Source organism: Oikopleura dioica, chromosome 1 (genome assembly GCF_907165135.1).
Source record: "Oikopleura dioica chromosome 1, OKI2018_I68_1.0, whole genome shotgun sequence".
In the NCBI taxonomy this organism is placed as follows: Eukaryota; Metazoa; Chordata; class Appendicularia; order Copelata; family Oikopleuridae; genus Oikopleura; species Oikopleura dioica.
Window position 1 is genome coordinate 9,134,372 of NC_137291.1, and position 14,068 is coordinate 9,148,439.

The window sequence follows — 14,068 nt, forward strand, 5'->3', positions numbered from 1 at the left end:
CTCTTGACTGTAGCGCCGGTCAAAAATCGCCTTTTTCGGAAAAAAGCTGTTTCTACCCCCTTAAGGGTGTCCCCAACGATTTTTTCGAAACAGGATCAACTTTGAGTTAATATTTCTACTAATCGGATAGTTTTTACGTAAAAAATCAATTTGTATATTATTATTTGGACCCTTCTTTCTGCATTAATCTTGACCGATTTTGTATATTTTGATCCGTTAATCCCCTACCGCCGCTTCAAAGAAGGTCGACTTCTGTAATCTCGGTTAACTTTGAGATCGTTTTTCTCGAAATCTACTCGTTCAAATTTCAAATTTCGAAAAGAATTATGTTGCTTGAACACTTTTCTCTGCATTAATCGAGACAGATTTTTTATAATTATATCAAATGCATATATAAATATACAATATATAAAATGATGATTTTAACAAAATTTGAACCAAATTTTAAGGCTCTTCTCGCTTGATTTTTTTTCCAAATTTCAGTCTGAAGATAGTTCGATCCTTCAACAAGGCTCCGATGAGCTCAGATTGTGCACCGATAAGTAGGTTAATCCCCTTTTCCGGCGCCAAAGAGCAGGTGTTTTCGAGTTTTGGCGCGCTTTTACAATAAGTAAAATTCATTGGATCTTTTTGAAAATGGTATCAGCAGAAAGGAAATTTTTCAAGCTTTAAGGAGATATATAATTTGCTACACTTAATTGAGAATTTCAAAATAGCCATTTTCACAGTGCATTTCTATCGAAGGCTAATGCATTAGCGCGCTCATAGAAAAAGCCATATCTCGAGAAGTAGATAAGATATTGAAGATCTGAAAAAAGGTTCTGAATCAGAATTTCCTAAATAAGAAGAAAAATTTGAGTCACCGAATTAGACAGTCTCGGCCTCGATCGTTGGGGACACCCTTAATAGCTACGCGCGTCTTCCATTAGCCAAAGTATGAGGCAGCGCCTGGATTGCCCATTTTCCCGGATCGCCCACATCCCGGATCGCCCATTTTCCTTGATCGCCCATTGTGGGCAAAACGGGAAAATGTGCGGAACGGGATTTGTGTGCAAACCAGGATTTGCAATTGTAAATTTGAAATTTGATAATGAAAGAAGGTGGTTTAGAAATTCTAACACGGGATTCCATTCTCATACGAGATTTCTGTGCAAATCAGGATTTCAAAGCAAAATCCTGATCAAAAGGGTGTTCCGACGGTCGAGCTTATCTGCCAGACTCTGGCAGCCAGAGTGTCATTTTTTCAGAGGGTCAAGATTTTTTTCATCAAAAACGTCAGGAAAAAGGTTCTTAATACCAAATCGAATGCGAAGATTCCGAAAATTATAGTTGTAACTTCAAGAAATGAGAGTTCCCAGTGGGAACTTTCCACATAAAAGCCTGCATGAAAGAGATGATTTCAAAAAACTTTTTGCGGGGCCGGAAATCGTAAAAAACTGCAAGTGCAGTTTTCTTCAGCTCATCAAGACGAGTCGAATGATGGGTCTGACTCCTGATAAATCTAAGGATCTACCAGTTACCGGCTGGTTACCGGAAAATACGTTGTCAGCCGCCGTATTCGTTCTAGAAGTGATAAACAGATGATGGACCCCGGAAATTGTTCCTTATAGTCAGTTCTACTACAGGGCTGGGGTGCAAAACGGGGCACGGAAGCCCGGTTCTGATTGGTTAATAAGCAAAATGCGGACCTGTGATTGGCTTATTTTAAAAAATGCGTGCCCCGTTTTGCACCCCAGCTACAGGGTAAAAGATGAGAGTCGTTCATAACTCCGAAGAGAGTTATCACTAAATTACTATTTTTGGCGTAAATGGGACTAAAAATCAGGAACGTGCAGCGACAACGTAATTTATGCAAAATTTGCTGTTTTTAGTTTTAACTCTCTTCGGAGTAATGATACGACTCTCATCTTTTACCCTGTAGTAGAACTGACTATAAGAAACAATTTCCGGGGTCAACCATCTTTTCGGTAACCAGCCGGTAAACCGGTCAATCGTTAGAATTATCAGGAGTTAGAGCCATCATTGGACTCGTCTTGACGAGTTGACGAAAACTGCAATTGCAGTTTTTTACGATTTCCGGCCCCACAAAAAGTTTTTTGAGGTCATCAAGAACATCCTTTTCTTATATGATTTTAAAAACGGCTGTCTTATGAATCACTCTTCTTTTCGCAATCAGCATATACAGTTTGGTCAGAAAAAATTTTCCTTATTTTTTCTTTGATGATAATCATTTTGATCCTCTGAAAGAGTGACCCTTGTGCAGAGTTCGACGGTCGGAACACCTCTGTGATCTGGATTATTCGTACCATGAATGACTGTTCAATTTTCAAGAAAAGAAGAAAAGGTAATAATTTTCAGAGAAAAAGAGTTTTTTTGGAATTTTTTAAAAATCCCGTTCTGCCCATTCCTGAATCGCACATTTTCCTGATCCGCACATTTTCCCGTTTTGCCCACAATGGGCGATCAAGGAAAATGGGCGATCCGGGATGTGGGCGATCCGGGAAAATGGGCAATCCAGGCGCTGCCAAAGTATGAGGCTATTTGTTTTCTAAAAAGCAAGTCATCTTCTTTCAACAGAAACTTTTCCTGCTTGAAACAAAATCCACCACGGACCCATGTCTACTCGCCACTGCCAAAGTCTAAGGCTAAACCTAACACCGACCCTGATCTTGAGCTTGAGCCCCTTCCAAAGCTGGTTCTCCCTAATCCCACCAAGATGCAAACACTTTCAAGTTTATTGTGCAATCTGCGTCGCTTTTGATTCTTATCCCTTTCTTGAGGGCTCGACCAAAAATTGCACGACAAGCGCGATATTTTCATTTTCGGCTCAGCCCTGACCTTGAGCTAGCGTTTTTTTGCATTTTCTCATGAGCACCAAGAGCTTTGATCGCACCGCCGCGAAAATTAGTTTCAAGTGATCGTGTTCGGTAATTTTTGTTTTGGGGTAAATCGAGTTCAAGGCTAATTATTGTGGGTTATGCAAGTTTTTCTGTTAGACAAGAAAATACTTTTGTTACATAACTTTCGGACATTTCTGGGCTGGCCTGACTCTCTTTTGAATATTTATAATTATTGATAGGTTATCTTAAACGGCAAAGCACAGATGAAAATGGTCGGTTGTATATTATCGAAATGTATTAGCATTATCAGTACCCCGCGGAGCGCTACCCCCGCGCCGTGCCCTTGAATTATCGATAATTACAGACATCGCCGCCGTAGATAATTCTCATCGACCGCTAATTGAAAATGGGAAAAATTGTGTTCTTGGAGATTCTACCAACGGCAAATACAATACAGACTGTATTTACCGTTCAATATTGAACTTGGACAAATCACCAACAGAATTTGAGTATTTATCGCATAACAAAATAGGCGAAACTAATTATGTTTTATATACAAGCACTAAAGACTGTATAATTGACTGATGTACAGATATTTATTTTTGTTATTTTGAGCCTTTTGCAAATTAAAAATATATGCTCATGGGAATATATTTCTTCATTATCAATAGTTTTCAGGTGTTCGCGAATTTTGTGGAGCTCAAGTTCGCGAGTCCTCAGCTGGTACCGAGGGCTAGATAACCGCATGTTTTCTTCGCCCGATTTCGTATTTTGAATGCGAGCTGAATTTGGGATTAAAGTTTTGGCCTTGAACCTCCCATGTCGTCGTCAATCAACCGCACCGGGACACGAGTTGTTAGGTAAGTAACCAGCTCATCCGCCGAGCTAGGGTACTACTAGACAAGCCCCACTAGATCATCTGCGGCGCCAGAGTGGCGGCCGCTCGTCGGATCGACTCCAACGCCGGGTCACGTGCGCAGCCCTAGGCCAGCTCGTTGCGCAATTTGCCTGATTGAGGCCCTAACCCCGGCATTGATCTTGCCGGGCCTTGAAAAAGCCACTTTGTGCACTCGATTCTGAGCCTTTTCGGAAACTAAGAATCGAGGATTGCTTTCTAACAAAAGACAATAAATAACGTTGAAATTGCTCACCAAATCTTAACATCTATTAATCCATCTTCTACGTATTTTCGTCTGTATTTTCATATCGTAATCATTATCGAAGATCTGGGCAAACAGCGATCAAGAATGAAAATGTTAAAAATCTCCATACTTTCCTGTCGTGAATTTTGCTTATTTACCCGTGGAAATGTCTTATTTGTCTTCCCTTCTCCTGCCCCGTCAGGAGACACAATCCCTTTCCACCACAAAAAATCCCCTTCAAAGCCTCAAAACGTTTTCAAAAGGAAATCCAACACTGACCATTGAATCTTTGCGTTCTTGCCTTTTAAGAGTGTCAAGCCAGCCATTATCCCCATGACCTTGAGCTGCCCTTTCAGTTTGACTGCCTTTGATCGTTTGCTCGTAACTTTGGCTTTCGCTTTTCAATAACTATAAAATATAAACTTAATCTGGGCTGTTGTTGGATCTGAGCCAGTAAGGGTCCAGAATAACAAATCGTAAGAAATTCAAAGCAAGAAGTGATCATGAGTCAAGTGAAAAATATCCGGGCGATTATGAAATCACCGAAATCGGATCAACATCGATTCTTTGTTGAAAATAGGCTCGGCTCAAGGTCAATTAGCCACAGCGGAAACGAAAGCCGAGGAAGATGTTACGCTTCTTTGAGCAATCAGCTTCAAAATCTCACTCATTCCTTTTATAAATATGTTCGATAAGGTACTCAAAAAGCCTTGAACTTCAAGCCAGCATTACTTTGAGCCCGCCTTGAAGCGCTAACCCTAAAAGTCTAAAGCAAAAATTGGAGTTTATTCAAAGATCGGCCAAAATAGAAGCTACTTTCTCACGTGATCTAAATTGAATGTTGATGTTGATACATGAGAGATGTCTGGCTCTTAATTTATCGCTACTGATCGTCGCTAATTTCAACTTGGGAGAAGAAATTCGTCCGCGCTCGTCAAGTCCAGCGGCTGATCTCCCTTTTTTCTATTCATATTTGTCTAGTAGAGCCGGTCAAGGTCACGGGCGTGGCGGTACAGTCGTCCGCGGGACAGTCTACCAGCCACGATATTTGTCGCTGTTGGTCACGTGCGCTGGCCTTGGCACTGCGCCAGCGCGCCGCCTCGTCTTGGACTTGGGCGGCCTGTATTGAGCTTGGCAGTGAGCCAGCGTGAGCCATTTTTTCTATTTCTCTTAGCCACGACCTCCAGCGAGCTTGAAGCAAGGAAAGAAAGAGAACTTGAACCATCGCCAGAAATTGATTTTAATATTTTTGTAAGCAGCAGCAAGTCCACTGGTTGGAAGGCAACCAATTTGGCAACCGGTCAAAACCGACCAAGCACCACCAGAGAAAAGCACCAACGAACAGAGATTCACTTCAGGAATCAAGGGCAACCCTGCCCGCTCCACCAAATACAGTCATGATGATGGTAAGCCATGCTTTTATTTTTTATAATTTGAGTCTCGAGCAATAGGCCCAACGCTCTGTTTTTCAAATTTATCGATATGGATAGGATAGACATGAAATATATTTTTGAAAAGTAAATCGACTTTTTGAGCACTGTTTATGAAAGCTTCTTTTTATAGATTTTTCTTTTATTATCAAATTTCGTATCTAACCAAAAACTAACGACTTAAGCTTTAAAATAAGGAAATTTTTATTAAAATAAAGTTTGTGGAAGTCTCAGTCCTTGTCTGACCCTAGTCTAAACTTTCTTATTCTTATAAACCGCTAACAACTCCTACTCATTTCTTCCACTAAATTGGCGTTTCCGTGTTCGGTTTCTTTTTAGACCCCGAATCTGGGCTCCAAATCATTTGAGCTAATTCGCCTGATAATTAAAATTTCGCCGACCTTGGCCTTGTCGGATTAGCGAGGTTGTTTCTTACGCCACGAAGGAGCGGCTCAAGGCCGGGCCCCAAATTATTGAAGCGCCAATTTCGAAGCGTTCCGCTTGGGCGCGCACGGTCAAGATCAAAATTTATCCGGCAAGATGCGTTTCGTAATCGCACAAGCTCGAGCACCGGGATAATCACCGGTTCTCCAGCCGGTTGCATAAGCGCCCTTGAAAAAAACAAGGGTCGGGCCAATTAGCATTCACGAGCAAGGGAATCAATATTCGAGCATTGTTCAAGGCCAAGGTCGATTTTTAAAACGCCTCGTCAAATTTTAATTACAGCGATGGCTGCTTTTATGGCGATCGCGAAAAAAATCATATTGTCAAAATACCGGATATTTTATTTGTCTTTTAATTGCCCTAAATACACATTTAAAAAGCTAAGATTCAGTTTTTATCAAGAAAAATCCTCGAGAAAAGAGCTTAATGCTCATAAAGAATTTAGATTGACCCTCAAGCGTGATATTTGTTTCAAAACTCATCGAGGCTAATAAAAATTAGTTATGACGTTAAAACGCGAAATTTAAATTTCACCTTGTGTTGGCACTTGGCCAACATTTGTCTTGTCGAGTGGGGGCGCCCGTGCACCTGAATGAGTGAGCACGTGACCTCTTTTTCTATTTACAGGGCCATGTTCAAGTTAATTGATTTACTAATTGCTTCTAATTAATTAGTTTTCATCGTAATTTATGAGGAAAATTATGATAAAAAGTAAAAATAATAAAGTATATTTAGGCTTGCATCAAAGATACTGTTGGATCTTTTTTTTTTGGCTAAAATTTATGTAAAACTAGAAAATGGTCTTCATAAAGTCAAGAAATTCTAGCTCGCTGTGGATCAGGGCCAAGCTCTGAGCCGCGTTGGCATCAGGCGGGGGCGCTTGAGCCAATTGCGATGTGAAGCTCCCGTTCTGAGCCGCCCGCAAGATCTAAACCAACTCAGAATAGGGCAGCGAGCCAATTTTTACGTGAACAAGCAACTTGTTTCATAAGACAAACGAAACACAAAACATAAATAGAAATTACGAAACGTAAGAGAACCTATTCAGCCGAGAAAAAAATACTCAAACGATCATCAAAAGATTAAATAAATTAATAAATGAGAAAACTGTTGAAAAAATTTTTTCTAATAAAAATTCTTTTAATTATGTTTTCAAAATAGAAATCAATCGTAAATTATGCCCACGTTTGAGAAAATATCTCCTCGTTGATTTCAATCGTAACGTAATAAAAGTCAAAATTTCTAACAATTTCTTTCAGGAAGATTTGGAGGGAAACTCCAACGAATTATTCGATCGGTTTTTATCACGTTCCGGGCCTCCCACAGCAGCACATCACCTGACCTTAGCCAGTGTCCATGCATTACAGGTAAAATCCTTCTCTTTTTTCCTTATTTCATAATCGATCCAAGCCGAACGACGAAATTGAACTTAACCTAATGGAAACGTACCCTAACGGGCAAGAAGCATCGTTTATCGCAACTCAGTCCCGAAAAATCTCTCAAAACTCGAGCAACGGTTCTGTCCAGTATCCTTCCTTGATGAAAGAAAACCGCCCTGGATCGAGATCGCCGTCGGAGCAAAATGGCGACCAAGAATGGGTAAGTCGATATTCCGCCTAAAAAGAGGGTTGAAAAGAAACGTGATGGGAGAAAATAAAAGATATTACCCTACCCGGGACTCGAACCCGGAACCTCTGGATTAGAAGTCCAGCGCGCTATCCATTGCGCCAGCAAGGCATGGAAGGCACCCTGCAGAGTACGGGATTAGTATCTTGGTCACTGTAGAATGGGCCCCTGAATGCAATGAAAAAGAGAACTTTTTTTGAGAAAAGAAAAGAATACCAGTTTGAAAAGTGCAGCCAAGTTCGAAGCCAGAAACTGGGGGTAACTGGCTTTGAGGTGATCCACCGTGACTTGACAATCTGATGTGTCGATTTGACCATGACGGTGGTGCTTGGTGGTGGTGCAGCGGCGTTACCAACCAGCGCGCGCCCGTCTTGGCGGAGCCACGATGACATTGGAGGGACTGAGGATTCCGCACCATAAATTTAAATGTCACGCCGGATTAGGCTATCTTCAAGTTTAGCTGCCCGGAGTTACTCTCAGCCAGCAGGCGCCAGTGGGAGAAAGGCCACCGCCCGATTAGCTCAGGCACCGTGCGGTTACTGTCATTTTCAATTTAGCATTGACGTTGTTCCTCCAAATGATAAAGTTGAACCTGGACATGAACAGGCGATTAGCGGTTTGATCCAGATTGTCATTACTCTGAATCAAGACCGTTTTAATCGATTCGAAAAACCGATCCCAAAGCAGTCGAAAAGTTGCACTAGAATCGCTAGAAACTCAAAATATGAATGAAGATTTCATTGTAAATTCGAGAAAGCCGCTGGCGGCTTCCGACTTCCTTTTTATATTTAAATTTACTTGAAAGCCGCAAGCGGCTTTTTTCGAAGCTTTTGCGTTTTTCTTCTCTAAGTAAAAACTCGTAAATTTTGCGTTACGAAAATTGTACGGCGCTGTACGCCAATTTACGGCGCTGTTCGATACGCGGCTCTCCGATTGGGTAAAGAGTAAAATCGCGAACAAAACGACCGGGAGTTTTCATAAAACAAGCTTTTTCTGGCATTGGAAGGTGGGAAAGTCGTTGTTTTGTCATCTGAAATTCGTCTTCCATGCCATGTTTCGTCGTTATCATCAGCTGATAGCCTCGCCCATTTGGTGATGATTATTTTTCCTTGTTCGAACATTTTTTGAGCATGCAATATGGATGGCATTTGCAGCTTTTATTCCGGTACCATCCGGTTTTCCTTCTGAGGCATAAAGGAATATGTTTTCGGGTTGTCTTATCACTCCTTGGGTGGATATAAGCAGCCAAAATCATGTGTCAGATTATCCGACTTGAGCAATTATGATTTTAGCCTTTTTGGCTTTTTGATGAGATGTTTTCGCCAAACATAAAATAATCTCAATAAAATGTCATTAATAATTTTCAGAGCCAAAAAGAGACTATGAGATATTTCTAAAATTTCCATTTGAGGGTTGAAGCGAGTTCATTTTTCCGAAAAAAAGTGTGAGTGGAACTTCGCAACTGATGCCATTGGCGTTGGTCCGCTGGCTCGTTGTAGCTCCCTCTCGCTCCCTCGCCGCACGTCTTGCGTTTTTTCGAATCTGAGGCGACTCTGATCTCTTCTGAGCTTGGTGGCACTACCAAGTGGCAAGCCGTTTGCTGGCCCATGCCAACGGCCTAGTTCAACGCCCAAGATCTCGAATAACACTGAACAGGGCCAGCGGAGAGCCTCACCTCCAATAGCAACAATAGAAACAGCTATACAGTTCTAACTCAAGCAACAAACAAATTCATAAAAACAAACCTCATCCACCAAGAGACACTGCGCGAAGAGAAGCTTCTAGAGGCCCCAAATTGAACCTTTTTCCGTTTCAGATTGTTCGCGACCGCGGTGCCAATCACGTGCGGTCATCATCGAAATCGAGAGTGCTAGAAACTAATTCGATATCTAAAGAAATGCATCATAATTTATAAAATGAAATGGACCTTTATATGCCCGGCTGGAGAGACTGGGAATGGACTTTAGGCACGAGGGGTTGACTTTCTTACTGTTAGATTAAAAGAGGTAGTTATCCAAAACTGAATTTGTCTTCAAAATTTTTCATATATTTCAAAGTGAATAAATTTTTTGTATAAAGAAAATTTAAGATCGAACTACTCAAAAAATTCTAGCAGTATTTGAACCTTGAGAAACATGAAAATCACTTTTTCGGAGCATGATTCTAGCCTTTATAAATTCGATTCGATTCCCTGGATATTTTTTCTTTAGGGAACATAAAATACCATCTGCAGTCTCTAAGACTTCCATTCCAATTTAAACGTGCCCGTTTCGCGTATCGATCTTAGGTGCACGTAGCGCCCGGCGCTTTTACCGATGTTCCTTTGGCAGACCTCCTTTCTGGCTCAGTCTCGAAGACCAAAGTGTCCTCACTTCTTTTCGATCAATTCCAGACGAAGTTTATTTTTTGTTGAAAAAAGTCGACCCCTTTCGCGATAGCCATCAGCAAATGAAAAACCCGTTTATGGACTCGGGAATCGCCGCCCATCACGGTTTTCCGCATCATGTCTCATCTCGTCTTCTAGCGCAAAATCCACACGTTGATGCTGGCTTCATCAATGGGGCTTTTGGGTCGGGTTTTTTGCACAGCGGTGCGAGTGCATTTACGGCTCATGCACCCTCTGGACCAAGATACGGGGTTCACAAAAGACCGTTTTTTCCATCACGTTTTTTTTCATTACTTTATTCAAAAAGTTGTATACCCTAAATGAACTCCTGCTTCATTCTGTTCCCTTCAGGACGAGTTCCATCCATTTATCGAAGCCCTGCTGCCCCACGTGAAGTCCTTCGCCTATGTTTGGTTCAATCTCCAAGCTCGCAAGCGCAAGTACCTCAAAAAGCACGAGAAAAGAATGCCACCAGAAGAAGAGCGCGCGCAGAAAGAAGAACTTCTCAACGAAAAAGCCGAGGTCAAACAAAAATGGGCTTCGCGTCTTTTGGCGAAGCTGCGAAAAGACATCAGACCGGAGTACAGAGAAGACTTTGTTCTGACGATTACGGGGAGAAAGCCTGTTTGCTGTATTCTTTCAAATCCAGATCAAAAAGGCAAAATCAGAAGAATCGACTGTTTGAGACAAGCCGATAAGGTAAGAAAGAACCATCTTTTTGAAGCGCTTCAAGTTCAAAAAGTTGAAACCCTTAGTGCGCATTTGAGGCGGCTTAGCCATCGCTTGAACGTCATTTTCAACTTGAAACAACAAACAGGATCTACTTGTAAAGTAGTCCAAAGTTGAGGCGATGGGTCTTTTTCTATATTTTGGCAGCGAGATTCCCGGCTCGCCGGATAATCATACGTGATAGCTGCTCGCCGCGAGTATGACGATCTAAAAACAATGATCTGAGCTGCATAATTCAGCACCAAGTGCATCACTCCGCGGACCGAGCAAAATTGATTCTCCGAAGAACGCTATTAATTACTAAAAACCATGTTCATCTTCAACGCCACTCATTTTTGCACACGTACGCTTTCATCTTTTTTGGCGGGGAGTCGGTCTTTCCGAGCTCCTTTGCGTCACTATCTTATGTAACCAGTACTTGACTCTCTTTGCCTTTTAGGTTTGGCGACTTGATCTGGTGATGGTGATTCTCTTCCGAGGCATTCCACTTGAGTCAACAGACGGTGAGCGCCTTTCCAAATGCGAAACCTGCGGACAACACAGTGGCTTATGTGTCCAACCGTATCATGTCTCAATCAAAGTCCGAGAGCTAGATCTTTTCCTCGCCAACGTCGTGGGCCAGCGAGATCGACTCTTTTCCAAAGGTAAGCGCAAATTTGAACTTGAGCGAAAGTCTAAACCCGGCGATCCTAGACGGGGAGGAAGCGGAAGAGGATCCAAAGGACTTATCTTTTGGAAATCGCAAACTGGACTTCGGTAAGAGCAAGTTTTTCCGACAACTGCTTGAGTTCTAATCCTCGCTCTTAGGTGTCATGGGTGCCGCAGATGCGTTTAAAACGCGCGGAGTTTTCGGCGTTAATGAAATCTACAGACTAACCAAAGGTACATCATTTTACATCCGATAGTGTTTCATTCTCTTTCGTTCTTTCCACAAAAGCACTGGAAAGAAAGGAGCACAGGTGGAGATTAGCACTCATCCCTTTTTCAGTTCCAATGGTATCACCCGATATGCCTCTCATGCTCAACTCTGTCGACGCAGCGCCCTACTCTTATGCCAACAATTACGCCGCTGACCGAGTTGGACTCAATCCCGTTGTTGGCTTGCAAAATCAAGGGTCAGTCCCTACTAACGCTAGAGCCAGCGTTAAACATGATTCTAGCTCGAAACGGATGAAGCTTAGTTCGACGAGTCCCGACGAACTCAACGGTACGGAGGACTCTGCACAGACTGATAACAACTCACATTTTAACAATTCGCGGCCAGGTAGTTCAGGTACTAACCCCTAGACTGAGCCAGCTAAAAACAACCGTGAAAATTTTCAGACTAAACAAAGTTTAAAGCGAATCCCAGTGCAGTTTAAATCGCCAGTCAAATTTCTAACTTACCCCGCAATTAACAAACAATCAAATTAATCAAATCAACAATGTCAAAAACGAACAAAAACTTAACCAGCTCGTTCAGATCAATCTCCTCTCCAGTCGCCGCGAATAACAGCAAAGACAGAAGCTCCAGACAGTACAACGATCGGAAATGCAGCGAGACCGCCGGTTTCCGTCGCTACTTCGATGCGATTCGCAGGTTCGTTCCATTTTCGGATTATTTATTCAATATCGAGGCATCGCTAATTAAGCATCCAGAATAAACCTAAACGATATAGACAAGAAAAAAGGAAAACGTTCGCCCGACAAACTCGGTCACGTTTTTTTCTTTTTCTCTTTCATCGTGCATGTTTCACGTGATCTTCGGGGAGTTAAGAACATGCGGTGAACAACGAGAAAAAAGGATAATCATTTTAATTTATCTGGCGAGTACGTAGACTAACATATTGAATCGTAGCATCCCATCCATGGCCGACAGTTCTCAATCATCAAACGTTTCAAATGCAACAGAATCTCTTTCAAGCTGTGGGCAACAAGGACCTCAAGGAATTGGCGCTCTTTACCGCTCCACAACCGGACGGACAGGTAATCAACCTTTTTGTTGACCTTTCGACTGACTGTATTTCTAGCTGCTGAGCTACACTCCTGTAACTACTGCGGGTAATCGAGGCTGGCCAATTCAAGCCGTTGTGCCTCTCCACAGCGGTAGTGGTGAGCCATTTTGAAAATAGCTAGGACTCATTGCTTCATCCATCGCCCAATTTAACCCTCTTGCGTCTTTTTTAACCTCCATTTCAGTACCCGGCTTGAACCCGAACGAGCAGCTCGTCACCGAAGAGCGTCTCTTCCCTACAGTCGCAGACGGCATTCGCACTGGTGCTAAAGAGTAAAAATGCCCAAACTTTGAAAAAAGAAACTTTAAAAACTTAACTACGCCCAAAAAAGTATGTGTGCCCATACACTTCGTCGCATATTTCAACCCTACGAGTTTTTTACTGAACTGCTATGCCCAGCTCTAGCTTATATAGAAAAAAGTAACTGCTTTTTCTATTCTTGTGTTCTAGGTCGAAAGTATCAAGCTTTAAAAAATGATACCGCCTATCCTAAAAACGAAATCTTCAGCAAATCCGTTCGATCCCCGAAAAATACCGTTTCGTCCAAAGAAAAATCAAATTTTTGACCAACTGTATTGTCACGATAACTTTAAAACAGACAATTTCCAAAGCAACAAATTCTCAACTGAAACTTTCTTTCCCGGAATTTTTCAAACTTACAGTTCGATTCGGAATTCAAATAACCAAGACAAACGCCCAGACGCATGTTGAACCCAAAATGCCCAAAAAATAATATCATAGTTAACTTTTTGACTTTATCGTTTCTTTTCTATTTATTCTATTAAATTATATCGACGCGCGAATGGTAACTAGACAGGGCGGCCTGTATAAAACGGTATATTTCGCATATACTTTTCTATATACAACTTTAATTCAACTCTGTAAATAGTAAAAACAAAACAACTCCGACTAGTTCCTGCTCTTATAAGTTTTCCTTAAAATAACCAAAATTCAAAAAGCGAAAGAAAAGTAATAAGTTCGGAAAAAAATAAAAAATAACGACAATCAACAGCTACCACGTCTCCGCAAAGCTACTCAAAATATTCTATTTTCCTGTTATAATTACTGTATTACAGTTAATTGCCAAATTTCCTTAATATTGAACTTTCGCTCTTTATTGATGCTCATTGCTGCGTTCTTATTTGCTGTGCAGATTTCTTGGTGGCGCTGTTCGCCCACTCTTGAATCTGATTGGTTAATAACCGCGTTTTAGTAGAAATGCTTCAATATACCCGTGAAATAGTAAAGAAATAGTTTGTGTGCCCTTGTTGCGTAAATCGTAATCAATGTGTGCCCAAAAATCTGTCCCCTGCGACGTTGGAAGCTGCGCGTGTTAAAAATACTGAACTTGTGAAAAACTCTTAGTGATAAAAAACAACAGCCAAAGTTCATTCTGTCTAACACACTGAGCGTTAATAAAATCAAAAAAAAAATCTTTTGAAAGTATGGTTTTTCCTTTCCTGCAAGAAAATTTGAA

General features: G+C 41.6%; 1 protein-coding gene and 1 non-coding gene across 7 annotated transcripts; one reads left to right on the forward strand and one right to left on the reverse strand.

Annotated features, from left to right (window-relative positions):
- Positions 1 to 5,148: 5,148 nt before the first annotated feature.
- On the forward strand, positions 5,149 to 14,015 carry LOC145695806 (nuclear factor 1 X-type-like). 6 transcript variants are annotated; one of them, XM_081772833.1, is made up of 13 exons: positions 5,149 to 5,388; positions 7,116 to 7,223; positions 7,267 to 7,455; positions 10,220 to 10,567; positions 11,037 to 11,241; positions 11,291 to 11,353; positions 11,405 to 11,479; positions 11,586 to 11,712; positions 11,758 to 11,870; positions 12,060 to 12,176; positions 12,435 to 12,562; positions 12,607 to 12,637; positions 12,776 to 14,015. In XM_081772833.1, exons 1-13 carry the CDS (start codon positions 5,380 to 5,382, stop codon positions 12,865 to 12,867), a joined length of 1,605 nt encoding a protein of 534 aa, XP_081628959.1. In that variant the 5' UTR covers positions 5,149 to 5,379; the 3' UTR covers positions 12,868 to 14,015. The 6 variants fall into 6 exon arrangements, with proteins under 6 accessions (XP_081628959.1, XP_081628957.1, XP_081628958.1 ...); XM_081772831.1 differs by having other exon boundaries at positions 5,159 to 5,388; positions 12,607 to 12,688; positions 12,776 to 14,013; XM_081772832.1 differs by having other exon boundaries at positions 5,159 to 5,388; positions 11,758 to 11,861; positions 12,607 to 12,688; positions 12,776 to 14,013.
- Positions 7,521 to 7,593, reverse strand: TRNAR-UCU (transfer RNA arginine (anticodon UCU)). The gene has a single exon. It is a non-coding gene; the product is annotated as a tRNA-Arg (tRNA).
- Positions 14,016 to 14,068: the final 53 nt, after the last annotated feature.

Excerpts from the sequence above, each read along its gene's own strand:
- LOC145695806 (XM_081772831.1), top strand. Across the intron at positions 11,713-11,757 it reads GTTGGCTTGCAAAATCAAGG|CTCGAAACGGATGAAGCTTA; the intron begins GTCAGTCCCTAC and ends ACATGATTCTAG. Across the intron at positions 11,871-12,059 it reads TTCGCGGCCAGGTAGTTCAG|ATCAATCTCCTCTCCAGTCG; the intron begins GTACTAACCCCT and ends CAGCTCGTTCAG.